At 43.0% G+C, this 27067-nt stretch overlaps 4 protein-coding genes across 4 annotated transcripts; 3 read left to right on the plus strand and 1 right to left on the minus strand.

Moving 5' to 3' along the window:
- The first annotated feature begins 121 nt into the window (after positions 1 to 121).
- Positions 122 to 5489, plus strand: vps4a (vacuolar protein sorting 4 homolog A). Its single transcript, XM_084476793.1, has 11 exons — positions 122 to 284; positions 918 to 1029; positions 1219 to 1363; positions 1453 to 1514; positions 1657 to 1776; positions 2153 to 2309; positions 2512 to 2660; positions 2863 to 2944; positions 3111 to 3330; positions 4736 to 4876; positions 5293 to 5489. Exons 1-11 carry the CDS (start codon positions 264 to 266, stop codon positions 5392 to 5394), a joined length of 1311 nt encoding a protein of 436 aa, XP_084332919.1. The 5' UTR covers positions 122 to 263; the 3' UTR covers positions 5395 to 5489.
- A 1393-nt stretch (positions 5490 to 6882) lies between these two features.
- On the minus strand, positions 6883 to 11731 carry cdk10 (cyclin dependent kinase 10). Its single transcript, XM_084477937.1, has 13 exons — positions 11554 to 11731; positions 10957 to 11029; positions 10652 to 10723; positions 10331 to 10433; positions 10006 to 10087; positions 9604 to 9671; positions 9456 to 9508; positions 9170 to 9239; positions 8723 to 8782; positions 8275 to 8398; positions 8000 to 8139; positions 7752 to 7804; positions 6883 to 7656 (listed from the first exon to the last, which is right to left on the minus strand). The coding sequence occupies exons 1-13, from the start codon at positions 11641 to 11643 to the stop codon at positions 7562 to 7564; spliced, it is 1083 nt and encodes a 360-aa protein (XP_084334063.1). The 5' UTR covers positions 11644 to 11731; the 3' UTR covers positions 6883 to 7561.
- Positions 11732 to 13898: 2167 nt separating this feature from the next.
- chmp1a (charged multivesicular body protein 1A) lies at positions 13899 to 18430 on the plus strand. The gene is made up of 7 exons (XM_084477614.1): positions 13899 to 14007; positions 14424 to 14443; positions 14554 to 14631; positions 15380 to 15526; positions 17102 to 17230; positions 17624 to 17817; positions 18270 to 18430. Exons 1-7 carry the CDS (start codon positions 14001 to 14003, stop codon positions 18289 to 18291), a joined length of 597 nt encoding a protein of 198 aa, XP_084333740.1. The 5' UTR covers positions 13899 to 14000; the 3' UTR covers positions 18292 to 18430.
- Positions 18431 to 21164: 2734 nt separating this feature from the next.
- slc10a3 (solute carrier family 10 member 3) lies at positions 21165 to 23549 on the plus strand. Its single transcript, XM_084476975.1, has one exon. It carries the CDS (start codon positions 21577 to 21579, stop codon positions 22990 to 22992), a length of 1416 nt encoding a protein of 471 aa, XP_084333101.1. The 5' UTR covers positions 21165 to 21576; the 3' UTR covers positions 22993 to 23549.
- The last annotated feature ends 3518 nt before the right edge of the window (positions 23550 to 27067 follow it).

A 27067-nucleotide genomic window follows, 5' to 3' on the forward strand; every position in this document is an offset into this window, starting at 1 on the left:
ATATGATATAATACCGTGGCCGCTGGGTGGCAGCACCCGTTTGATATGTCCATGTCCAAACCGTAAATCGACGTAGTGTTGTTGCCTTTCCCAGACGACTCGCTGCTGTGCTGAGCAAAGGGAGGCTGTCATCATTGTGTGCACTTGTTGTCATGTCAAGAGCCGACTGCCCTTTGAGCATCCAGTCAAGTTAACAGGCGGATTTCAGGTGTAATCAGAGGGAATATAATATATTCGCTTGGATAGCGGAACAGTGAGATGAAATGACAACGTCAACACTACAGGTCCGTCACCAATACGCTAGCATAGAAAGAGACACTGCACGGTACAACGATGGATTATAGGAGACAGGCTAGCGTGACACTGACGAGTTAGCAGGGTGTAGACTAGTGTGGGTATTTTCCTGTGTTTACCCACGATGTAAAATAACCCATCGTGGAGCTCTCATCCAGCACATGTCAACATGAACAGGTCATACATTTGGGAGGTTTGCTTGTGTAAAGCAATGTATTTAACGTTAGCATGCTAGCACTTGTATTGATGTATTCATACATCGACAAGGCAGGCGGTATATGCCTCCTAGTCTAAAATAGTAAGTGGAAGTTGACCGGACTATCTATAAAACAACTGATTTGGTGCTGGAGATCTGTTAGTATACTGCTTTTTCGTAAAGAATCGATAATAATCGTTATTACAATTACTATTACAAGTACTTGCAATATCTGGTACTACCCTCATTTTTATTGTCAGCTACTATTTCAATAGACCATAATAAAAAGAATGAATGTATTTTTGGAAAGTGATACATAATGAATTCCTGTAGTTATTGTGTATCCCCCCTCCACCACTGTCCCATAATCCTACTTTGAAACACTATTTGTCAACCTGTGCATTTTCCATTGCAATGCTGATGGCAGAAAGCAATTGACCTCGTGACCAAAGCCACAGAAGAGGACAAGGCAAAGAATTATGAAGAGGCCCTCCGCCTGTACCAGCATGCAGTGGAGTACTTCTTGCATGCCATCAAATGTGAGTACTGTAAGCTTATAGCCTAAATATGTTTACTCATACTTTTTATTCAGTGTTATTGATATCGAATTTAGCAGACAAGTACTATCTTTACATAAAAAGCTTGTGTAAACAAGCTACAAACTGCAAACAAATAAATGATCTGTCTGCTCTGTCCCGATTTTATGCGGGGTTTCGCCTCTCCTTCAGACGAGGCCCATAGTGACAAGGCCAAGGAGAGCATTCGAGGGAAATGCATGCAGTACCTGGACCGCGCAGAGAAGCTCAAAGACTACCTGAAGAACAAGGACAAGCAGGGCAAGAAACCAGTCAAGGAGGCTCAAAGCAATGACAAGTAGGCCGTCTGTCTAGATTCATGGTCGTACACTGGACTGTATGAAGTTTAGTTCTCATTATGTGTTTGTGTGTGTGCGTGTGCACTAGGAGCGACAGTGACAGTGAGGGGGAGAATCCTGAGAAGAAGAAACTGCAGGAGCAGCTCATGGGTGAGATTATCCATCACATCATCATGCCAATGTCTGCCATAAAATGATCTAACCTGTTCACTTTCACTTTCACACCTTTATAGACATCATGCATAGTGCTTCATTTATATTTGTGATGAATGTGTCCTATCCCTGTGCACAGGCGCCATCGTCATGGAGAAGCCAAACGTCCGGTGGAATGACGTCGCTGGCCTGGAGTGCGCCAAGGAAGCACTGAAGGAAGCCGTCATCCTGCCCATCAAATTCCCCCACCTCTTCACAGGTGAAGCAGAGGCCTGACCCCACTCTCTCCTTCCCTACATCTATCACTGGATCTCAGCCATATGAATACACCCAGATGGTGCAGAGACTGACCTGACTCTTGGGGGTTTATTTTGCAATATTACCCCCATTATGCTGAGGCTGTGAAATAACTTACCCTGGATATTTTTATATTTAGTTTTTTTGCTGTGTTTTGCTTGTGGTTGTTGTGGCCGATGAGAGTTGTTGTCTGATGTATTTTAACTGCAGCATGCTGTTAAATCATGCTGCAGAGTCCAAAAAATACATCCCCCAGGGGAATTTAATCTTTATTGAATTGAGCAGAATATTTCTGGGTGGTCATGCTGTTTACTATTCAGCTTGTGTTGTTAAATCAGGCAAGCGGACCCCATGGAGAGGCATCTTGCTGTTTGGGCCCCCAGGGACAGGAAAGTCCTACCTGGCCAAGGCCGTGGCCACGGAGGCCAACAACTCCACCTTCTTCTCCGTCTCCTCCTCTGACCTCATGTCCAAGTGGCTGGGAGAGAGCGAGAAGTATGTCCAGATTTTGTCTGTCATGTGCGCTTATCTTAGAAATACTAAAATACAATTCTTTTAAAGAGATATTTTGGGATATTATGTAGGCTAATCAAAAGGTCTGAAAGACTCCTCAAGGAGTCTTGAAGAAACAAAATTGGACAGAAAAGTTTCTCAATCATGGGGTACAGTCCTGTTCCTTCTCTCCTCCCCTCTGCAGACTGGTGAAGAATCTGTTTGACCTGGCCCGCCAGCACAAGCCCTCCATCATCTTCATTGACGAGGTGGACTCACTGTGTGGCTCCAGGAACGAGAATGAAAGTGAAGCCGCCCGCCGAATCAAGACCGAGTTCCTGGTTCAGATGCAAGGTGGGTGAACTCGTCACCACCTTATGTGCACACACACACACACACACACACGCAGAATCCAAGGTGGTTCAGAAGGTTGATAAAAACCCTCCACAGCACCCAACACACACACACAGAACCACCAGCAGACGATATATAATGGCACATCTCAGAGAGAGGAAGCGTGTCAACCCAAAGAGGTGGGTGTTGTGTTTGTTCCCAGGGGTTGGGAACAACAACGATGGGATCCTGGTGCTTGGAGCCACCAACATACCCTGGGTGCTGGACGCCGCCATCCGGAGAAGGTCAGTGGCCGCCTGGAAGGGTTTAGAGCCAGCGTGTACACCTGAGCCAACTAGAAATCATCACCCCGGCTTCCTTCCTGCTGTGTTTTTTTGCATTGTCATTGTCTTTTTCAAAGCTAATAGGGTCGTCTGATACAACGCCGGCCGCGTGTTCTCCGGCCCCCAGGTTCGAGAAGCGCATCTACATCCCCCTGCCGGAGGAGCCTGCCCGGTCCCAGATGTTCCGCCTCCACCTGGGCAACACGCCCCACAGCCTGACCGAGCCCGACCTGCGACAGCTGGCCCACAAGACGGAGGGCTACTCAGGGGCGGACATCAGCGTCATCGTGCGGGACGCCCTCATGCAGCCCGTCAGGAAGGTCCAGTCGGCCACCCACTTCAAAAAGGTGGGCTTGTCTTTTTGTCCCAGGTTTGTCTGCAGATATTGTGTGAAATATTTGTTTTTAAATTGAGTCCTGTCTGAAGCTAGCCGCGTGCTTTGCCCTGTTAAAACAATAATATGTCTTGATTCATTTTTTGGGTTGCACTAAAAATGCAAAGGGAAGATCGCTTGGGCTTAAGCTCTAAATTTTGGTGGTTTGGTTGAACTTTCACAAATTATTAAATGAAATGATTTTATAACAACCTGGATTCCTGTAAGCAATATTGCTCCACATGTTGTAGGGCTGTGCGATATGGTGTAAATCTTCTATAACGATATGGGTCATTTTATATCTCGATAACGATAAATATCACAAAATGGTATGTTTTCTGTCAATTCTATGAAACAAATGTCTACACAAAACAACCACATGCCACCTGACTACTGTCAACTAAATACAAAAACACTTACACTTCCTCTTTTGTCCTCTATTTTGATGTTCATTGAGCAGAACTGTCACACATGAGAAATAAATAAATAATAAATAAATAATAATTAAAATAATAAATAATAATTTGATATTAAACTTAATCAATATTAAAGTGAACAATACCTTTTCAAGTTTCAGATTATTCAGCAGCCAATAAACAAAATAATTATATGATTATAAAATACAAAAAGTAAACCTCACTCCGTTTCAGAAATCTCCAGTACTGCAGCCAGCAAACAAAAACAGTACAAAATCAATATATAAAATATCAAAAACAAATAGAAAAACACAGTTTCATAAATCTCCAATAGACAAAAATAAGTACTCGTCGTAACTAGGCTCCTCCACGGCTCCGTTGCTGAAGTGTAAGTGAGGCCACGGTTTCAGCTGGGCCTTGAACACTATACAATTTTTTTGGGCATAGTGTTCTAGGAAGGAGAGGGCCTGTTATGACACACGGCAACCTTGTGATCCTTTTTTAGTACCGTTGTTGTTTACAAGTGTTATAATCAGCAATGTTGTATATAAACTGGCCGCACACCGTAGTGTTATGCTGAGAAGCCCAACCCTCTGTCAGACATGATCATCAAAATCAACGGCTGTCCAGAACGAGTTCCACCTATCCGCATGCTAAAGAATCTTTCAACCTCGTTTAAGGTTTTCATCACTTCCCTTAGACATAGATCACAACAGTCTTGGACAGTTGCGGGGACTTTCGTTCTGTTTCAGGCTCCTCCATGTTTGTTTTTGTATTCATCGAGCACGTGAACGTAAGGCAGTCAAATACTGCCGTAACGTCCAATAGCGATAGGAACGACAGAGGGACATTTTTCTCTCGTCCCCCGCCATATATCATCATATCAAACAGCCCTAACATGTTGTGTAACATGTTGTATGTTAAATATATGATTTGGTTCCCCGTCACCTTGTTGCATTGCAGGTGCATGGTCCGTCACGTAGCAACAGTCAGCTTATGGTAGATGACCTCTTGACCCCGTGTTCCCCGGGGGACCCTGATGCCATAGAGTTGACCTGGATGGACGTGCCTAGTGACAAGCTGCTGGAGCCCATAGTATGCATGGTGAGACACACACACATGCACACACACACAGTATAATAAAACATTTAAATGCCCAGGGTGACTTATCTCTGCACTATATCCCATGATGCATTGGGGTTTTCGTTGTCATCAGATTCATCCAATAGAGACGGTCCCTTTGGTTCGGCACACACCTTCCTTAGGATAGACGATAGTATGCTTGGATGGGGACAATGAAGTTTGAAACTTAAAAACTAGATACATAAATTAGCACGTCAGCTTGTTTGTGTGACCAATACACGTCACGTTGATGGATTTCCGGCACATAATTAGTTTCAGAATTTCCCCTATACTGTACTTATTCCCTAAATAGTGTCCTATTTGGTGTTCACTATAAATGTAACAGGGAATGAGGGAACAAGCGAGCCAAATTGAACGCATCCTCTTGTCTCTTCCAGTCGGACATGTTGCGCTCTTTGTCCACCACACGTCCCACCGTCAACTCTGAGGACCTGCTGAAGGTCACCAAGTTCACAGAGGACTTTGGAATGGAGGGCTGAATGCGAGATGAAGCCCCTTCCCATCTCCCCGAAGGCTACATCTCCCCTCACTAGCTCCCTTGTATTAAGTTCCCCTCAAGTTAAGCCCAGCTACTGTACTTGCTCTCTCTCTCTCTCTCTCTCTCTCTCTCTCTCTCTCTCTCTCTCTCTCTCTCTCTCTCTCTCTCTCTCTCTCTCTCTCTCTCTCTCTCTCTCTCTCTCTCTCTCTCTCTCTCTCTCTCTCCCTGCGTCTTCTCTCATTGGATGTATGTGAGTCACTGCCTTTCATGGATTTTTACGTAAAACGGATGGTGCCTAAAAAATAACAAAAAAAGCAGAGGGAGTTGTCTTTTTGTTTTCTTGAATCACCCGGTCCATGCTCGGTTTTTGAATCTGTGGATAAGGTTGAAGAGAAAGAAAGTCTGAAATACAAAGTGTGTTTCCTGTCCGGTCGTAGACGCTACCTAGTATCTTTTTTTATCTACTTGTAACCTGACTCAGAACGCAGATTCCATTTAGTTCGTCCCCTCTCAGAGTCTACCGCCTAGACTAGAGTCTTCAAAAGGATTGAATGAACATTTTTGTTTCCTTCTTGAACTTTGTTTGTGAGTGCTGCAAATTAGCTTGATATAGGCTTTTTGAGGAACAAACAATTTATTTTGTTAGTTAATTGTGCCAGGCATGTGGATGTGTGCATCTGCTGTCTTTTCATTTGTTATTAATTTATTTGTGTGTTAATGTTTTAACACATTTAAGGTTGGCTTTGTTCGTTTTTTTACTTTTTCTTTTTTTTAATGATGTCAATCCAATAGTGATTGACATACATCACTGGCTGATTCTCGCACCAAGATTTCCTTGTTGCTGCCAGCTGAAAAATAGTTGGACTCATAATAAGATCTGAAGTACAATATTGCTCACCAAGAAAGAAATCGCAAAAGTATGGAGGATTTACTCTTCAAAATGTTAGAAAATCTGAAAATCACTGACTTGTAGGTCTTCTCCAGGGTTTTTTGAAGTACTACGTTTATGTTCTTGTTCGGTTTACTTGTGCTCCTTTGCAAACCTTGTTTTAAAGCACTTTTTCAGACTTATTTAATTTATGCAGCTCAGTATTTAAGTTATTTAACTGTGTGATTGCTGTTTAGTACGCAACAGATATTGACATCTTTCTCCAGTATTTTCTCAATTGTGATGCCTGATCTGTGTACCTTTCTATTCAGTTGTTAGCAGCATTGTACCCAGTAACTAACATTATCATCAGGAGGTTGTGTGGTTAATTCAGTGTTGTTCTCCCACCCGCCCCACAACTTATCTTAACAATGATACTTCAGAAATCAATTGTTCAGAGATGTTTGGCTGAGCAATATTGCTGCTATCTATGCGTATTTGAAGGTACACCATATGGTTCAATTGCAAAGTCAGTTTATAATAAACTAACGTACTACTAGTCATAATGTTATAACTACTTGAATAATCTAAAGGAAATAAAATGTCTACATTTCATTTTTTAAATGAATGTTTATTTGTTCCAGAAAAATTGACTAGGCATTTACAGCAAAGAGAAAAGTTGATCAAGATTTACAAGATATACGGATGCATGTTTCAGGGGTTTGATGTGATCCTTGCATTACCTATACTGTGCAGTCATCGTATACTTCAGATAAAATACATCAGATTCATTTATTATCAAAGGACAAACAATGTTTGGTTGTCCAATAGTTTGTGTTTATATACAGTCCAAAGGTTCACAGTAGAATACAAGTTGTGTGAGCTTGATATACTTTTCACTCATTTCGGAGCAGCACTTTGAGTCTACGTATATGTTCTACTTCAGGCTCCTCTCCATGATGGTGCTGAAACCTTAAGAGCCTACCTTACATATCCTCTATACCTTGTGGTCATCTGCAAAGACCCACCTGCAAATGTCAATCCTACAAAAGGCAGAACATTTCATAAAAAATGTCTTATTGGAAAGGTCTGTACTTTTACACATGCATGTGATCGACATGTTCCATGGGTAGCCAGCAAAAGCAATGGACGCAAGAGTGGGCAAAGGGCTCATTGTAATCGGTGGAGCGGTTTGGAGGTGAACAGAAGAGCCTTCTGATCTTTGACAGATCATTGTTATTGTAGAATAGGATGCTGTCGTGGCGGGGAGGAGGGGGGCTTGTCCACATCTTTCGTCCCATCACACCTTGCTTCGTTTGGGACGGCTCTCTACACGAGGTGCCGCACGCTTGTTGCGGTGGTGTGGGAAGGTTGGCATCAGTTCGGGTTCACATGCTGGAGTTCAGAGAGGAGACCGATGTACAAAAACATAACACACACACAATTTTTATTTATATATATATATATATATATATGGCCATTATACTCACGTAGAGGTTTCTCCTTAAAATAGGAACTATCCAAGCAATCTTTGGCAGTTGCTCTGAAATTCAAATGTTGGAAAGTTGTAGTTTAAGTGGTTAACGTTTTAATAATCAGGGGTGTATTACTGTATGTGTGCACATGTATAGGCGCATGCATATATTAATGTAGCACATGTACATGGTATGCCATGTGTGTAGATCATAGGGGTGTATGGATGCAGCATGTGTGTATCATATGGGAGTGTAGGCCGTACCTGCGCTGGGGATTGTACATGAAGAGCAGGTTGAGCAGTCTGTGGCCGGCTTCCGACAGCCAGGTGAATTTGTTCTTCAGGTTGTTGTAGGGCTGTTTCCTCAGACTGTACTGACCAACCAGAGGAAGCCGGGAGAAACCCTGGCACAGACCAACAGACACAGACACCCGGGTTAACTTTGAGCAGCCCAACTTAAGACATAAAAAAACCCATGTTTGTTCCATGCCATGTATATGGTGAGTCGGAGGTCAGTTATTTTCCAGGGACGTTCTTACAGGCCAGATGTTGTCATTAGGCGTTCCCAGTAGCTGGACGATGAGGTCCACCTGCTGGATTTCCGAGCCTCCAGGCAGCAGGGGCTTGTGGGCCAGCAGCTCAGCAACAATACAGCCCACTGCCCTGCAGAGAAACCGCGACATGGGGTGACGCTCACTTCATCTTTGTCGTTGCTATAGACTTCATCAATGTACCTTCCTGCAGCATGCTTTTTCACAATTGTTTGAACATTCAAATTCTTAATGCAGTTTAAGAAGCATGAGGTCAAAAGGGAAAAGTGTCATCAGGAATTGACTGGACCTGCTCTATTTTATACTAGTGGTTCCGTTCACAATGTAATGCCTGTCTTGGTATATTTGCATATTTTGGTAAGTACAATCCCACACAGTTCAACAGCTTCATTGTCCTTTCCAGGCAAATGGTCATCATGTTACATTTGAAACCCACCACATATCTAGTGCAGTTGTCTGTGTTTTTGTCCCTAGAAGGAGCTCCGGGGCTCTATACCTACAGAGACAGAGAAAGACACAGAGAGGTGGTCAAGTGTTGGGCAGAATAAAAGTACACGATTAAACGACCCGTCAGGCAAATCAGATATATTAAATAAAACTGATGACATGAGCTAGATCCTTCAAATGTGGAAATGTCCTTAAGTAGACACAGTCACAGACTGCCAGTCATGCAAGCAAGTTGATGAGGGCGAGGTCAGAGACGTAAGATGTAAGTGGATCTAGGGAGAAGGGATTAGCAAGGAGGGATTACAGGGATGAGTTTCCATTGTGCCAGGACAAGGACACACACACACACACACACACACACACACACACACACACACACACACACACACACACACACACACACACACACACACACACACACACACACAAAACTCACCATAGTGTCACCACTCTGGGGGTCATCGGCTGTACAGGGATGCCGTACACACGGGCCAAACCAAAATCAGCTGCAGAAAGTTTTTTTTTTTAAATCTTATATGGAGCAATATATTTTTTGCACAGCAGACAGATCGTATCAATTGTGTAGCAAGTAAAAGTAATGCTATTAGTTAACAGAATAATCCCCAGGTGCATGGCCACTGTGTGCTAGTGCTCTTGGCCTGTTCCAATAGGATTATAGTAGGAGGGGGATGGGGGAAGGCATAGTAACATTGACAATTTACCTATCTTAACGCAGCCCTTGTCGGTCATCAGTAAATTAGAAACCTTCAGGTCCCTGGTTGTGCAAAAGGATCATGACCAGATAGCAAATTAGTTCCATGAACAATAAATGTAATATTTAGCCATTTCATTGTGCTGGACAGGACTGACCTGTGCAACATGAAGTTATGGTGAAGATACTCCAGACCTCGTAGCAACTGAAGCACTATACACTTCACCTAGGAGAGAGAGAGAGTGAGATCCCTTCACAACTACAGTACAGAAAATGGATATGGTTTGTGTGTGTGGTTTATCTTCTTCCAATTTTGTTTCAAACATACATACATACATACATACATACATACATACATACATACATACATACATACATAGCTGTTCGGAAATATGTAGACTGAATCTAGATCTAGATGCCTTGTCAGACAAGATCATGTCCTGTGGTAGATCACTTAACCTCTAGTTCAGCTCTTGACTGCAGACATTAGCTAACTAAGTCGGAGGCAGCTATAAAAGAAGGTTGGGTGTGGTGTGAGGGGACTTGGGTCTGTGCGGTACCTGGGCCTCTGAGAAGGGCGTCTGCATGTTCTCCAGTAAACTGGCCAGGTCCTGCTCACAGTAACTCATCACCAGGAACAGGCTGCAGCGGAGACCGGCAGATGTAAGCACTAGATATTATAGATTGACTGTAGATCCATGCAAATGGAAGCAGTCCATTGTATGTGTGGCTTCATTGTAATTCTTTATTTCCTATGTAATATAAAATAACTGATACTCAACAACAATTAACACAAGAACATCAAATATTTGTATCTCTTTATGACACTGACATTGTTCAAGTGCCCATCAGTTTAAACCATGGGTTTCCGTGTGTGCATGGTACCTCTCCAACTGACTCCCTACGACCACCTCCTTCAGCTCCACTATGTTGACATGCCTCAGCCTCAGCAGTAACGTGATCTCACGGAGGCTGCTGATGGGAATGCCTGTGAGAATCCATAATATTATGTACACATTACAATACAATATATGGAAACAAGAGCATACGCTTCAAAGCTGCTTTGACAACCGTCAATGGACTTTGTGACTTATGGTGGCCATCTTAGTCATGCATGGCTACACACACTGGGCTATTTAATCACATCTGCCGAACTGTATGAGTACTTTCCAGAAGTTACCAGTAGTCCGACCTACACAGACTCACCATCTTTCTCTTTGTCCATGCGGACCTTCTTCAACGCTACAATCTCATCAGACCTGGTGTCTCGTGCTCGGTCTACATTGGGGGAAATAAAGAGTGGACATTTATATATTTAGCAAATGCTGACATACTGACCATACCATCCTATTTGAGCAACTACTAAGTGTGGAAAAAAGCAATCACATACGAGTCCAGGAAGAATCAAAGAAAGGGATGGGGTTTCTATTGCCTATTGCTCATGAGTTTATGTCCAAAACAACCATTAGACAAAGTACCAACCGTCCACTTCTGCATGGATTGATACTTACACACAATACCATAGGTCCCTTCCCCAATTCGGTTGAATTTCTCAAACTCTTTGACACTTCGGCAGGTCCCAAACTGGAAAAGATAGGGGCAAAAATAAAAAGAGGGAAGGCAAATAGTGCTACAGATCGTCTTGGAGGAGTGATAAACCCGCACTCTTAAGTTAATGAAGAGCCTACAAAGATTACCAGCAATTACCTCTTACGTTAAGGACGAACCCCATTAATCTCTTACTGCCCATGTACCAACTTCTGAAACGTGTCCCTGGATGACACGGGCCAGTCATATCTTACTGACCCTTGTTGTTTGAGGACAGAAATCCACTGTAATTACACCATAAATGTAAGGATATGTGAGGGCCTTAGTTGAGTTAGAAAGGAAGGATCACTGGAAAGGATAAGTTGATAATGTCCCTGATTGCTTGGACCTAAACGATTAGCCACATATAACATGGTCTGCACAGGGATGTTGGGCCAAGTATGTAATGTATGCATGAACTCAAATCGCAGGTTCATATTGTCAAGCTTGGTAGTAACCCAACTATAACATGTTGCTTTAACAATAACTGGTATAACTATAGCTAGTTGGTTATTCCTTACCCTATCACTTTGTGGCACGGTAAATGTTTTATTGTTCTTGATCGATTTGAGCCTAATAGGATCCGGTTCATCATCTCCGACATTATCCATCTTGTCAATTAAAACAGCATACAGTTAAGCAAAAGTAGAATGATTATGCTATCTACAAATCCCAACAACTAGGGAGCGTGTGCAGCCATTGTTTTGGCATCGGTTTTTATCTGGACAACCATGAGCTTTTCCGGAGTTCAGCAGCGTCATCTCTGCAGTCATGACACCAAAAAACTAAAACATTATTCATAAACTGTATCACAATCACCATATACCTCATATACATAGATTGTAGCATGTCATACTATTGTTTTGTATTTGGAGTAGCTGTCGTATATCATTTGCATAATACTCCGACATGATATACCAACATAAATAACCTACTGAATTCATAAGTAAGTGCACTAGTTTGAACAACCTGTGCATCCTTGTGTCAGCTGGGTGTCATCTGGGATCCACAAGCAGTAGGACCACCAGCTGCGTGTACATCATCATTTTCTTCAGTAAAATGGAAGGGTTTTACTCTTCCTGGTGATCTTGCAGATAATACAGTTCAATCAGAATCACGTTTTGTTGCTATTTAGTGGTTTGCGTCCAACAAAGATCGGGGTTGAAGTCGGCCTCCTTTCTTTGATGGCATCGGCTATGGTCATGGTGGATGGCGAAGCGTAGAGGTCTTCTTGGGAGGGGGCCGTGACAATGATGGCAGGGGGAGATGAACCTGCCTCAATGTTGTTCTGTGATGAAACATCTGTAAATTTAGCAGAAATATGGTATGGTTACATGGTTTTCTACATACAATATGTTATGAGGACATGTGATCTTGTACAACACCCCATCCACTCAACTCCTGGCGTTACACTTCAATCTCGCTCATATGTTGACTATTTGCATTGTATAAGAGGGGGCTACTATAACTGTGTCATAAATATCTCAAAATGATATGATAACAATGCTGATACCATGATAGAGTGGAGAGTTGCATGATCATAGTGGTTACCAAAGAGCATTACAATGATACGGTTAGGGTTAGTAGAGGTTATTAGGTTCGCTTGTAAAGTTCGCTCAAGCAGATTTAACCAGGCTAGATAGAAAATCAGTCATCTAACCTCGACAGGTTAGAACTCAAAATCTTCATCGTCATCAATTATTACTCCTTCTTTCCTTTTTCTAGATGTACAATTCAATTCAATTTGACTTTATTTCCGACACATAGGTTCAGTAAAAGAGTACAATACAAGGACGCCAAGAGGAACCCTTCTTAAAACAATTACAGGGGTTGCGATCAACAACACACAAGCCTAATGCATTTGATCCCTACATTGTTTAGTCTGGGAGTATAGGTCTGACCGTAATTATAGTAAAATGCATGGTGAGAATACCATTATCGCAGCCCAAAGCATAGACTGCACGATATAGCGGACCCACACTTAGAAACACACCAAAGTAAAATGTGTTACCTTTTTCTTCGCATTGACTTGAACCAGAACCCATTGAACATGTATATAGACCTTTAATTAACAAGAATAAGCAGTCAAAATAAAGGTTTGGTTCTCCGTAGGTTTGATCAGCGTTAAGCAGGTAGCTCGACTTAGTGATTAAGCATCTGCGCTGCCGCTCTTCTGGCCGTTATCAGAGCCCCGCCCCGCCACCCTTCTTTTAATTAAGCTATATTAGGCTACTAAGCGTTTTACACTGCCAAATATTCCTGTCTTATTTGAAACTTTTTCCCGGCATTCTCCGCGAGTTTAATAGGAAACAATGTTACCAGAAAAAACGTTCCTTAACACAAAGCAAACAGAAACAGAAACGCAACATTAACGTCTGTAATATGGAGGCTATATATATCTGTAATTGCACTCATGAAAATAGTGTAACAGAGTAACAAGAAACATGCACAAACACACACACACACACACACACACACACACACACCCTCTCTCTCTCTCTCTCTCTCTCTCTCTCTCTCTCTCTCTCCCGCTCTCTCTTTCTCTCTCTCACACACACACACACACACACACACACACACACACACACACACACACACACACACACACACCCTCTCTCTCTCTCTCTCTCTCTCTCTCTCTCTCTCCCGCTCTCTCTTTCTCTCTCTCACACACACACACACACACACACACACACACACACACACACACACACACACACACACACACACACACACACACACATCGGAGAAATCCCGTTTATAATCATATTTACATCCATAGATGGTTGTTTAATGTAAGAAATGGACGGCCCAGTTCAGGCATGCGCTTTGTTGTCATCCGCCTATACCACGTGATATCTCATAACCAGGAAGTGCAGTGTTGAATCAAAACAAATCCACAAGCTAAGGCTAACCACAGAGTAAACCTATTTTACTTGTATTGTCTGGAATCGTTAACATATTTAAGATGGATGGTAAGAATTGCTACACATGTGCTTTACTGGATCTATCTTTTGAGCTATTTGAGATACCAACCATGACAACGATGGATTAATAGCATTGCAACCGCTAACATTCATAGTGTGTTCGTTAATCATATTTATCTCGCACAAATATCGCGAAACAATGCATGTTTCTGATCGATTAATCAACATTGCTAAAAAAATAATTGACCAAGATCGCTGTTGTAGTTGGGTTAATATTTGCTGTCTTAGATAGGCTAAGTAATCGAGCATTTATGGAAACTAAACTGGGTTATGTCATGTTGGCTATGGTATGAAAAGGCCTATACGGAAATGCAATGTAACCTGAAAAACAGCTGATGTGTCACCAATCACTCTAAACCTACGCCTTTTAACTTAGTCCTATCTCTTTTTGCACCTCTCCCTAGACACGCTCTTTCAACTAAAGGTTTGTACCAACAAAATTCAAGTCTTGATCTGTTGATCATAACAAAGATATACAAATGAGCAAAAACCAACAACTCACGTTGACTCTTTTTCTTTCTTTTTGGTTGGCAGTTCACAGCTAAACAACTCGAGAAACTCGCCAAAAAGGCAGAAAAGGATTCGGAGAAGGAACAGGCCAAGGTCAAGAAGGTAAGAAGATGAACATAGTCTACCAATCATTATTACAAGTAAACTCCAGTATTCGTTCACATTCATAAAACCGAGAATTGTGTGTATTTGGCTGTTCTTAATTTGGAGTCCACTCAATTTAGTGGAATTTAAACATTCAAGATATTAAATGTTGGAAACTTGACATAAAACTGAAGATCATCAATGAAAAATATCTGAATACAGTAACTTTCTCAGAAGACAGCTGAAATGTATTATGGATCTCTCATCCCCAAATCTCAGCTGTAGGTCAGACGGTTTTAAGGTAGTAGTGTTAAAGCTTAACCAGTGCTTTCCCACTTTGGTTTAATATTGGCAAGCATCCCACTTGACATTAAATAAATTACAACACTCAGATGATTTCAGTATTCATGCAAAAGTCTCAGCGTAGGTTCTGCAAAGGTTATTGTAAGTTTTGCGAAAAGCCATTATATAATATGATAAAACATTAGGTATACATCAATATTTTATAAGCAGTTTTTTCAAGGCAGTGGGATGTAGTAGTACTCTAACCAAAATATATATTTTTAATGAATAATATCTCTAATGTTCATGTTGCATGGAGTTCAGATATATTTTGAAATCCACAAGAGGGCACTATACATTTGTTAATGAAGGGATAGGTGCCCAGTTGCGTAATCAACTGATTTGCATTTTTCCATTACAATTACTTCCCTATGTTTGTGTGTGTGTGTGTGTATCTTTGTGTGCATGTCTCTGCTGTCACCAGGCTCTTCAGCAGAAGAATGTGGAATGTGCCAGAGTCTATGCTGAGAACGCCATACGGAAGAAAAATGAGGGGCTTAATTGGCTGCGCATGGCTTCCCGAGTGGATGCTGTTGCCTCTAAAGTTCAAACAGCAATCACTATGAAGGGGGTGAGTTCTGTCTGTTTTCCTTTGTCTGCTAAGCATGCCTCATAAAGACCAGGCCACTGCACATTGTATCAGGCACTGGGACCGGGGCAGTTTATATGTTAATATTATATTTTGAGGTAGGCCAAGTTTTGAGTGTGACTAAATGTTAGCCACTATTCAAGATAGAAGAACATGGCCCTATTGTAAGTTTATCTAGGCCGAGACTAAGAGCACATAAGAGCCCGGCGCACAACATACTATGTGACAGGGTCATTCTGATGCTGTACCGGATCACTGGGACGAAACAACGTCTTCAGAACAAATGTACAATGTTGTATTAGATATTTTACATTATGTGGCCTTATGAACAACACACAGGTACCTTATTGATATGCTGCAAAACACTTTTGAACGCATCCTTCTCGTGTCAATTAGAGTCCGGTGACAGTGATCAGATAACCAAACAGCTAAATATATTTGTAATACATTATGCTTAACATTGGATGCAGAATTACAGATGCATTATTACTTGTAAGCCTGTGACCTATAGTTTTACAGTCTTAATAAGTTAAGTAAGGGATAATCACTGAGAGGCAGGGCAATAAACAGTTTGATATGCCCGGCTCGTGGACGGTAACGCTTCCACGAGCCGGGCATATCAAACTGTTTATTGCCCTGCCTTGAGGTGATTATCCCGTTTATTCTACTTCTTGCTTGCCAACATAATAAGACAATTCAAATACTTTAATAATTATGCTTTTTCTTATTCGTATTGCATGCTTATTAAATGTATACTCTGTTTGAGTTAATCTCCCTCAAAAAGTAGTCCCCTTTAGAACTATGGTGAATAACGTTAGCTCAGCTGTAGCTAATTAGTTTCTATAGCAACCACACAAGGCTGCATCTGATCACTAGTTTAATAACGTAGTTGCTACATTGTATCTCGCTTGCGAAACTATGTATTGATTGACCCTCCAATAGATTTCCCGCACATTTTAGAAACTTTTTTAAACAAGGTTTATTTTTACAATGGACCTCATGTTTGAAATTTTTGTGATAGAAAAAAAATACAAGCAGCGTATTGATCTACTATTTGATGACGCTGTGCTCAGTCAGCAGCAAGTACAACCGACAAGTCAGCGGGCAACCTGCCGGGTTAATGCCCTCCTCCCAGCCAACCAGAATCAAGCATTCTTAAACGAAGTAGAATAATATTTAAATAAGTGAGGGGTTAGAGGAGGGGCTATTCAGTTGGTTACATCACCACTGAAGGGGACTTAATACTACACATTGCACCACACCACAAGTATTGTATGCCTAATAACTCTTTCAAATGCTTGCCAAATTAGTCCTTCCCCTCAGATCTTTGACTCACAAATGAGACCAAATATTCCAGTCCTTCCGTATCATTATATGTAATAATCAATTGAACCTGAATACCTAACGTTAAGTCTTCATATAGGTGATAGGGTAGGGAGAAGGGAACACGATCCATAACAGCTAAAGAGAGTCATAAGTGAATGCCTGCTATGAAGGCAATATAAGGGCACCTTGTCGATAACGTGGACTAATCTCCTGCTTTGTATTATCTATCAGGTGACTAAGAACATGGCCCAGGTAACAAAGGCTCTGGACAAAGCTCTGGGCTCCATGGACTTGCAGAAGGTTTCAGCTGTCATGGATAAGTTTGAAACCCAAGTCCAGAACCTGGATGTTCACACCTCGGTCAGTGTGTGTGTGTGTGTGTGTGTGTGTGTGTGTGTGTGTGTGTGTGTGTGTGTGTGTGTGTGTGTGTGTGTGTGTGTGTGTGTGTGTGTGTGTGTGTGTTCCTGCATACTCATTTTCAATAAACCACTCGCTCTATGTTGAAACTTTAATATAAACTTTAATTTCATTGTACATATAATGCTTGTGCACCACTGTTGAGGCCCAAATAGCATTGGTCGTTTTATATAGATAAACCACTCAAATCAAACCATAGGCACACAACCACATTTCCATTTCAAACATGATGGGTGTCGGTGGAAGACATCCCCTTTCGTAGTTATCTCACAGCTAATCGGGAGTTTGCACACCTTAGGCTTTCTTAATAGCAGCTCATCTCATCCATCCCAACAGGTGATGGACGACGCCATGAGCTCGGCCACCACGCTGACCACGCCGCAGGAACAGGTGGACAGCCTGATCCACCAGATAGCGGAGGAGAGTGGACTGGAGGTCATGGACCAGCTGAACCAGCTGCCGGCCGGGGCAGCCTCCCTGGGCGGGGAGACCTCCAGCAAACAGGACAAGGAGGACCAGCTCTCCCGACGGTATGCAGCCCATTGTCGTGGGAGCTTTGCGTTGAATGAGGTGTTGTAGTTAAGGGTGTTGCCAAGATTGTGAATGACTCAGCGCTTAAACGTGTCACGTTGAGATGTGTCCCAGGGATTATTGAATTAGGAAACATGAATACAGGACATTTAATCTGAGCATTTCTTTCAAATTATATATTTTGCCCCTGGTTGATCTTTGCAGAAGAATTCAAGCCATTAATTTATTATAACGCCAAATGTATGGCATTGCCGAATAAAACCAGTCGGCAGCGTAATTGTCATTCATCCTCGAGGTTCGGACAGAGATCTAATTCACCTCTCGCTTCACAAAGCTTCTGTTAATGTTTTGGTTATGTGTTCTTCCAATGCATGTCTTTCCCTTGCACTTCACCTGATTTGTTTTAAACATTTAAAACGTTTTACTCACACTATTCCATCTGTATCTTTAGGTTGGCTGCACTTCGGAACTGAGAAGATCTTACAGAAATAGCGGTTGGGCTATAAATGGTTGCCGTGGGAGCCAGACCAAATTAAAGGCAGCACTGGACTGTGTGTGTGTGTGTGTGTGTGTGTGTGTGTGTGTGTGTGTGTGTGTGTGTGTGTGTGTGTGTGTGTGTGTGTGTGTGTGTGTGTGTGTGTGTGTGTGTGTGTGTGTGTGTGTGTGTGTGTGTGTGTGTCGGTGAATTTGTTGAGGTGTTATAACTGTTGGTACTTAATGAGCCTATTGATTACCTTCCCCTTGGCCTATAAATACACTTCCACACACTGGCCAAGAATAACACCTGAGAAGGCACAACTCCCGGCGGTTTCCCACTCTCTCTGTCTCTCACGAGGGCCCATTTGCAATTCAATCCATCTCTTCTGTTTGGCACCTTTTCTAATGCCCTGTTCGCTCTCCTTTGACCTTTTTGCTGAAAGAGGGGCCTTCTATTCTTTTGTCTTCCTAAATTCTACTGGCGCTCATCTCCTCCCAGACACACTACGTTAACCCACAAACACACACACACAAAACATGCATACAGAAGACATGCACACGCCCTCGCAAACAATTCGGGCGTTTGCTTTAACAACCACCTTACAAAAGGGGATGAGAATGTGAGTAGATGTAGTGTATATATATATATATAGATAGGGAGGTTACAGGCTATACTATACTTGGGTGCATATGGTTTGAAGTTAAATATGTCTTTTTGCCCCCCTTGATGTGTTTTGGTCTTCTGTCAACCTGCTGTTTGACAGATGTCTGCCTGTATTGGGAGAGGGTATGAAGAGGGCCACTCTCATTCTGCCCATCAAAACTGTTCTATAAGTGTTGACAAGACAGGTCAAGCAGTGAGGAATTAAAAATAAATAAGGTGAATATAATACAAATAATTAAAAGATTAATTCAGGGAGTGTAAGCCTCAAGTCAATATAAGGTCCTTAGTGGTATTTTTTCTTTCTTCTTCTTTTGTGTCTTATTATTATTTTCATGGTTTGTTGTTGTTGTTCTTTCTGTATATTTTCTCCTTTGCTTTCATACGTTTGTGTTGTTTTTCCTGCTGTCCACGTGGCATGCCTTACTCAGGGTGCAGGTGCTTGCATCGGCACTTTGTCCTTCTGTGCCTGAAGAGCAGCCTTTAAGGAGGCTAACAATAGTTGGCTGAAGCATTGAATGCTGTTGACTGCCATACATCATACTGCTGCATGTCGCTGTCAAGGAGGGTTCAAATGCATTGGGACAAATGTAAGACCGATCCTGATTTCAAAATAAATTCTTGTACAAGCGAAGGTATAGGCAAAGTGTCACTGGCCATCGGGGACTTTTGTGTGGAAATCTTTTTGTTTTTGTTCTGAGGACATACGTTTGGTTCTGCAAAAATATCTTGGATTCCTTGACTAACATCTCTCAAAGCTATTTCTTGGAAACCACTCACAGTCTCCACACGTTATTTTTTGTTGATATCTGCTGTCTATCATCTTAGCAGTTGACACGTCTACTCCATACAAGTTGAGGAATATATGTCATTGAATGTGTACCACAATTCAACAGAAGTCAAGATGGATGCAGAGTGTGTTCAATTTTAGCTGGGTTAGTGTTGATTGTATTTTGACAAGGACCTTTCCACAAGGGTTGTTCTCTGTTTGGGGACATTAACCCCGCTGGCAGAGAGTCATAACAGAGAACATAGATCACCTTTGGAGTATATCATTTGCTTTGAATATGGGAAGGGTTATGTATAGTCACCATTACAGACCTCCCAGTGCATTTGTTTTATATATTTATCTTGCTAAATAAAATCAATTTCCCTCAGATGCAAGTCTTCGTTTTTTGCTTCCATTGTTGTTTTTTAAGTGTCTTTGAAGATGAATATGTGGCACCATGTTTTAACTATAACTGCACATCCCCATCCACACTTGGTTTTATTAAGTGCCATTTTCACTCAATGACAGAGCTTATTTGTGTGTGTGTGTGTGTGTGTGTGTGTGTGTGTGTGTGTGTATAAATAAATATAATTTTAGACCACATAGGTCAATATTTGCTCACTGCTTAACTCTCCTGCGTGCTGACAGCTAGAACGGGCCTGAACATATGGTGGGAGGCATAGTAGATTGTAAATATGATAGGACCAGGCACCCTTACGTTTGCAAACATACATTGAGCCAGCCAAGCAAATCGCTGCCTACTACAAAACGGGAAGCCCTCTGGGAGTAGTAGTCTGGGGCCAGGTTTCACTGTAGTGTTTGTGGTATTACAAAAAAAACATCAGCATGCTTTGAAGCCAGGTGGAACTGGATACCCTGAGGGAGTGTGACTTTGACTTTGACTTGGTGCGACTTGAGTGACCGGTCACAGCCGTTTAAGGTGAGCCATCGGAAACTACCTTTATTAAACAAGGATATAAAGTTGTATAACACATCCACAAACTGTATATCTCGTAGTGTGTAATTGTTACCTGTAATCATGAACATATTCAACAGTTTGGCCTATTGGCATCATGCAGACAGACATATGTAGTTAGATACACAACACACACACACACACACACACACACACACACACACACACACACTCACACACACACACACACACACACACACACACACACACACACACACTAAGCACACACTAAGCACACATTGAGGTAGATTGGTACAGACACACAGAAAGATAGATGGATAGCTAGTATAGATAGCAAGTTCCTTGGTAAAGCGGTGTTTCCCACGGACGACCCCCTGAAACCTCCCCCAAGAGTGTGACGTATCTTTGCATATTCGCGTATGGACGTGGATTTTGGGCGGCTCCTATTGGCTGAGAGCGCGTCTTACTGAGTCAGTCAGAGAGGGAGGATAGACTAGAAACAACAAGCTGCTGTGGAGGAAAGGGCTATAGTGGGATGGTTATAGCTGTCATCGAGGTAGGATACAATAAATAAATAAAACGTGATGCTCTCTCTTACCAACACGGACACCATTTCGCTTCCCGAAAAGAAATAGAAAGCCTCCATATCGTGTGGCATGTTTGATGTGTCTTGTTCTGCCGGGAGTTGCCATTGGATGGGGCGGGGTGATGTTTAGGTTCCGGTATAAAGCAAGCTAGAAAATTGGCATTCGGAGCAATGTGGCACCGCTATTTTGGCAGTTATTTTGTACCCGAGAAAATGAGGAGTTTAGCCGCCTTTTATAGCCGGACTACGGTCTAAGAAGACAATCTAGAGGGGCGACTGGAAAAAGCGGATCTATGCGGCTCCCCTCTGCCCCCAGTCCGTCAATACGATGAGGACGCTATTTGCATTTTGTTGTCTCTTCCTGATTGCCGGAGAAGCGGACCAGGTGACGACGGGCAAGTCCCCAAGCAACAGCGACAGTCCGAACGTGACGGCCGATAGCGACAGAAGGTATATTACAATCGGCGACGGATCATCGCAAGAATTTGAATTTCCCGAAAACACCAACGGCGTGATTGTTATCTCCAGTCAGTACCGGAGCACCAACGCGAGCAGGAAGGGGCGCGAGAGCTGGAAGCAGACGCTGAGTGTTCACTCCTTGGACCCGGAGGTTTTATCAATCCTGAATGTGACTGACGGTGGACGTGCGGGGCCCGTTAAAAGTTATATTATCACAATAAGGTCTGGTTTGCCAGGCACAGCACAGTTGCAGATCCAGCTCCTGGACCTAGATCAGGACGACGCCATGTCAGTTCTGATTGAAGAGAGGACAGACTACTCCATCAGGGTGTCAACGCCAGGAAGTGAGGATGCTGCCACCCGGCTCGTTCAGCCCGGGGGCTTTTCCCACTTCTCAGAGAACCCCGTGCTGTTTGCCTTGCTGCCCCTCATCTTCATCAACAAGTGTGCCTTTGGGTGCAAGGTGGAGGTGGAGGTGCTCAAGGGTCTCCTGAAGAGGCCTGTTCCGTTGCTACTTGGGGTGGTGGGACAGTTTCTTGTGATGCCTTTGTATGCATATTGCTTGTCCGAACTGGTCTCGCTGCCCAAGGCGCTCTCTCTAGGCCTGGTGATCACCTGCTCGGCCCCGGGGGGCGGTGGGGGTTACCTCTACAGCCTGTTGCTAGGCGGCGACGTGACCCTGGCCATCTCCATGACGCTGGTCTCCACGGTGGTGGCTGCGGCGGCCATGCCCCTGTCGTCGGCACTATACGGCTGGCTGCTGGGCGTGCATGCCGCCCTGCACGTGCCCTTCATCAAGATCCTGGGCACCCTGCTCTTCATCGCCATCCCCATCTCGCTGGGCATGCTGGTGAAGCTGCGGCTGCCGGGACTCACCCGGGTCCTGCTGGCGCTCATCCGGCCCTTCAGCTTTGTGCTCATCGTGGGCGGCATCTTCATGGCCTATCAGATGGGGGCCTCCATCCTGGCCAACGTCCGGCCCCAGATAGTGGCGGCCGGCGTGACCGTGCCCATGTTCGGCCTGCTGGTCGGGGCGGCCCTGGCCAAGACGGCGGCGCTGGCGTTGCCACAGAGGAAGACGGTGAGCATCGAGGTGGGGGTCCAGAACAGCCTGCTGGCGCTCGCCGTCATGCAGCTGTCATTCCAGCGGGCCGAGGCGGACTTTGCATCGCAGGCGCCCTTCATCGTGGCGCTCAGCAGCACCTCGGAGATGCTCCTCATCGTCCTGGGACACTTTGTGCACCGGAGGTTCTGCGGGACTGCCACCCCCAGGACTGTCACCTGATTGTAGCCTAGTGGGGCTGCCCCCCCGCCCTCCCCCCTGTCCCCTATTCCCCTGACACCTCCCAACCCCGATAACCTGTGTATGGATGTGGGCGCCCCATGTTTGGGGCGACCGTCCAGCTGCGCGAGGCGACATTCATTTAACAATCAACTCTCCATTGGTCAGCGTTCTGCACATAGCGGCGGCTGGGCTTTATTTTGGAGGGTTCTTTTTCAGTGTTTTCATGTAAAACCAAAGGCCTTTTACCCTCCGACCTGTTGTGTTATTTTCCAGTATGTGCTTTTTAAACAAGATTGTACTGTGAGGTACTTGATGTGTCGATACACGTGAAGAAAAATACTTATAAAGAAGATATTTTTCTACAAATGTTTTTTTTATTTTAAAAAGGTTTAAAAAAACAAACAACAAAAAACATTGCTTTGTATCATGTTTACAAGTGGTCCAAGTGTCTTAGGAATGCGAATTTGAGAAAAAGGATAATCTGTTGTTGTTTTTTAATGACGGGGAAATATAATGGATGTTTCAAAGTAACTGCTATTGATTGTTTTCTGGATACAGGAAATCATGTACTTGAATATTGCAAGAAAATAAATGAAAAATAAATGCATTGAGAAAAGCAGTTTACGGTAGCCTATGTCACTGGGATATTGAAATCAATGCAAACTAAACTCTTTCCGCCTCGCTATCGTGGTTAGTTGGCGGCTTTGAGCCGAGATCTCCACAAAGCCTTGTTGGTAATCATCATTCTTATTAGTCATTTTCTGTCACTATTCCCTGAATGCTTTTGACTTTACAAAAACAAAAGCTGGAATAGTAAGATTGTGTGCACACAATTAACAAGACTGGACACGCATTCCTTTGTATGGCCAGAGGCTTTTACCAGGGAGAATTTTTCTTTACAGGGAGCATTTCTTTACTTTTCACTTTTTTTTCTTTAAGAGCATAGCGGCAGCCACCGGCACTAATTCTTAAAGCTTTTGTAGTGGAAAAGTAAAGTGTTCAAACATGGTTATTTTCCCCTTTTGCGTGTGGCCGAACCTACCTTTCAACCAGATGCAAAACCTGCCTGACTGAAGGTTGTTGGTTTTGCAGTGAAATGTGGTACCTTTTTATACCATCAAAGTGCCACAACATTTTATCCCTACAGTGGGTGCTTTCAATGCCTTTCCAAAGAATAATCCAGTTAACCAATTGGTTTGCAAAAGGGGAATGTTGCAATAGTTAATGAGATTGGTTACAAAACCAAGCTCTCTTCTACAAGAAATCTCCTCAAGCTGTAAAAGAATAGCCTATCCTTCCAATTGAACGTGAATGCTTTCAATATATTTTGTTAACATTCCTCTGGAGATTACCTGGTTATGAATTGCTTAAGAAGAATCTAATTCTAAACAGCAGAATGGCCTATGATTTACATAGTACAGTATACCAGGTTGCTGATTCAACATCCTGTCTGTGGTCTCTCTAAAGTGCTGATGCAATGTCAGTGTGTCTGTGAGTTGGCCATAATCGTTGGGAGATATAATACACACAAACACAACAGATGTAGACAAATTGGTCATCTGAACATCATGATTCCTACAGCAACAAAGCTACCCATTACTCATTGTAAGAATTCACACTTAACAATGATCCTTTACTTTGCTATCCTTTGTTGGTGCTTTGAAGACATTCATTCAAACTAATTTAAAACTCCTGTTTCCCCTTGATTACAATGTTGAAAGGAGGTGCTGGTGAGTAATGGTTTTCTTTCGTAGGTTTTGGCATTGCATGCTGTAGCACCACACATAACCTTCGCCCCAGTTCAGTTCAGGGTGCTGGGTGCATACACTAACTTTTGCTGCCTGTGAGCAACAAAGCTTGTCCCAGTTTGAAGCAGCTTATACAAGCATCATTGTCCAATTGCCAACAGTGTACTACCACCCTCTCCTGTGCTCATTTGAATTGCAGTGAGACTAGGAATGTGAAATTATTTGAGGGTAGTGTTATTCATGCTATATGCATCGGGTACACAATGTCAATTGCTGTACTCACAATTCCATTGAAATAGGCATCAATGTGTTGGAAATGATTAAAGTAAATGCACACACATTTGGGAAGAGGTAGGGGTGCAGCTCTGAGCCAAAATGTAGCTTCCTGGATCATAAAGATTTGTCGGGGGAGAATGTTTTCAATACATAATGATTTGTTTGTGAGGTGTGATCAGTCATTTATCATACCTGAGTTTGAGGCAGGTTATAAGAACTCAAAGGGAGCATCACTTATTTTAAGAACATAAAGATACGTTTTTAAAACCTTGGATTTAAGACAAAAGAAATCTAGATTTTGTCAATATAGCATCATAGACGCATTTGTTAACAAGCCATTGTCTGCTCATGATGTTATATAACCAACCTGTTGTGTATCACTTTTAATTCATACAGGTTGGATGGGTAGTGCTGCAGGCATTTTTACTTGACGGTGCAATGTTCATACATTTTAGTCTAATTGTGTGCTGCCTTAGTGGTTTAAGTAGACTTAATCTGATTGGACATCGTTGTGGTGGAGTTAGTAGACTTAAATATAATTGTATATTGTTATTGTGGTGTTAATACTCTATAATCTAGTGTAGTATCCTTCGGTCACTAGGATTTAACCATTATTATTAGTAATCCGGCTGTGTCAGGTGAGAGAATGGTGAGTTAGCCTATTCTTATATTCCACCATGTTCTGACGTGGCTTACGGTTGTGCGACCTAGGGTTACTTGCACATAGGGTTGTGGTGAACTAATCTTATAACCAGTGTAGGGTATTTTTACACAGTCTATAAAGTTAAAGTTAAAGATAAAGTTAAAGAACATACGCTTACTTTTGGAGATCATTTTCCCTGCTTGAGTTGGGAAATCTGTTCTTTGTTTGTTGAGCTATGTGTGAGAACGGGTTTCTATTGCTTGGCCCTTAACTTTGACAAAGTTGAAGTTGAGTTCTAGCACAGAGTAGTTGTGGGCATAGAGCAACAGGGGGGCACTAGTTTCTGAATCTCCCGCAAATGGAAATTTACCCTTTGCCCCCTTCCAAACTTCACTCCTTTTTCTTTCAAATTTCACACTGTGTCTGTAACTTGTGTGAAACTTGTCTGTAACTTGTCTCCGTCAAAATTAAACTTTGCTGTACTCTACCGCCTACTAGGTCTTCTTGGAGGTTTATGGAGGAATTGGACATCCTCCTATCGAACAACCTGGAAGAGGGCTCCCCACTCCCTCACTGTCTCCCTCCCCCCACTCACAAAGGTGGTAACCAATTCAACCTTGTATTCACCAAGAACTGCTCCACCTCCGACCTTTCTGTAACTCCTCTTCATGTCCTTAACCACTACTTCTTATCTTACTCTCTTCCCCTATTTCAAACTGACACACCTCCCTCTTCTACACATGCTGTGCCTAGCCGCCACAAACATTTGCACCCTGTATCCTTCTTATCTTGCCTCGTCCAGCTCTGTGGTTGATAGACTCAGTGCATGCTGACAGAACCATGCTAGGAGCAGCTGATAGACAATGATGCAAATCCAAGGGCCCTGACAACCTTCATGCCTACCTTCCTCTTCTCTCCTCTTTTTCAGTCTCCTTATCTCCTTATCTATGTGCGTTTCTCATTCAGAAGGCCACGCAGGTTTGTCATTTGTGTGTCATCATGACATTTTGCATCTAGACTACTGCGACCCACATCTGGCTGGACTGTCTGCATGTATTATTCGACATCTGCAGTGCATCCAGAAGGCAGCAGTGTGGCTGGTCAACCTACCCAAGTTCGCGCATGCAACACCGCTCAAACGCACCCTGCACTGGCTACCTTTTGAATGCTTGAATCCGATTCAAGTCACTGGTACTTGCCTACCGTGCTGCAAATGGCTCAGGCCGATCCTGACAATCGGCTTGTTATTCCCGTTCTATGAGTGGTCCCAAGATGCTGTCCAACAAAATCCTGATTGTTGGCTTATTGTTGCCACTGGCATTAGGATAGCAGAAACCCTTACATCTTCTGTCGCAGACTAAAAACAAATATTTTCCGACTGCATCTTGGCTCATAAAGGAATCATTTG

This window comes from Micromesistius poutassou (assembly GCF_964030765.1).
Source record: "Micromesistius poutassou genome assembly, chromosome: 13".
NCBI classification, from domain to species: Eukaryota; Metazoa; Chordata; class Actinopteri; order Gadiformes; family Gadidae; genus Micromesistius; species Micromesistius poutassou.

Excerpts from the sequence above, each read along its gene's own strand:
- vps4a (XM_084476793.1), top strand. The coding sequence starts at position 264 with ATGACAACGTCAACACTACAG. Across the intron at positions 285-917 it reads TGACAACGTCAACACTACAG|AAAGCAATTGACCTCGTGAC; the intron begins GTCCGTCACCAA and ends TGCTGATGGCAG. Across the intron at positions 1,515-1,656 it reads ACTGCAGGAGCAGCTCATGG|GCGCCATCGTCATGGAGAAG; the intron begins GTGAGATTATCC and ends CCCTGTGCACAG.
- cdk10 (XM_084477937.1), bottom strand. The coding sequence starts at position 11,643 with ATGGATAATGTCGGAGATGATGAACCGGATCCTATTAGGCTCAAATCG. Across the intron at positions 10,434-10,651 it reads CATGGACAAAGAGAAAGATG|GCATTCCCATCAGCAGCCTC; the intron begins GTGAGTCTGTGT and ends GGATTCTCACAG. Across the intron at positions 10,088-10,330 it reads GTAGGGAGTCAGTTGGAGAG|CCTGTTCCTGGTGATGAGTT; the intron begins GTACCATGCACA and ends TCTCCGCTGCAG.
- chmp1a (XM_084477614.1), top strand. Across the intron at positions 15,527-17,101 it reads CAGCAATCACTATGAAGGGG|GTGACTAAGAACATGGCCCA; the intron begins GTGAGTTCTGTC and ends ATTATCTATCAG. Across the intron at positions 17,231-17,623 it reads ACCTGGATGTTCACACCTCG|GTGATGGACGACGCCATGAG; the intron begins GTCAGTGTGTGT and ends CCATCCCAACAG.
- slc10a3 (XM_084476975.1), top strand. The coding sequence starts at position 21,577 with ATGAGGACGCTATTTGCATTTTGTTGTCTCTTCCTGATTGCCGGAGAA.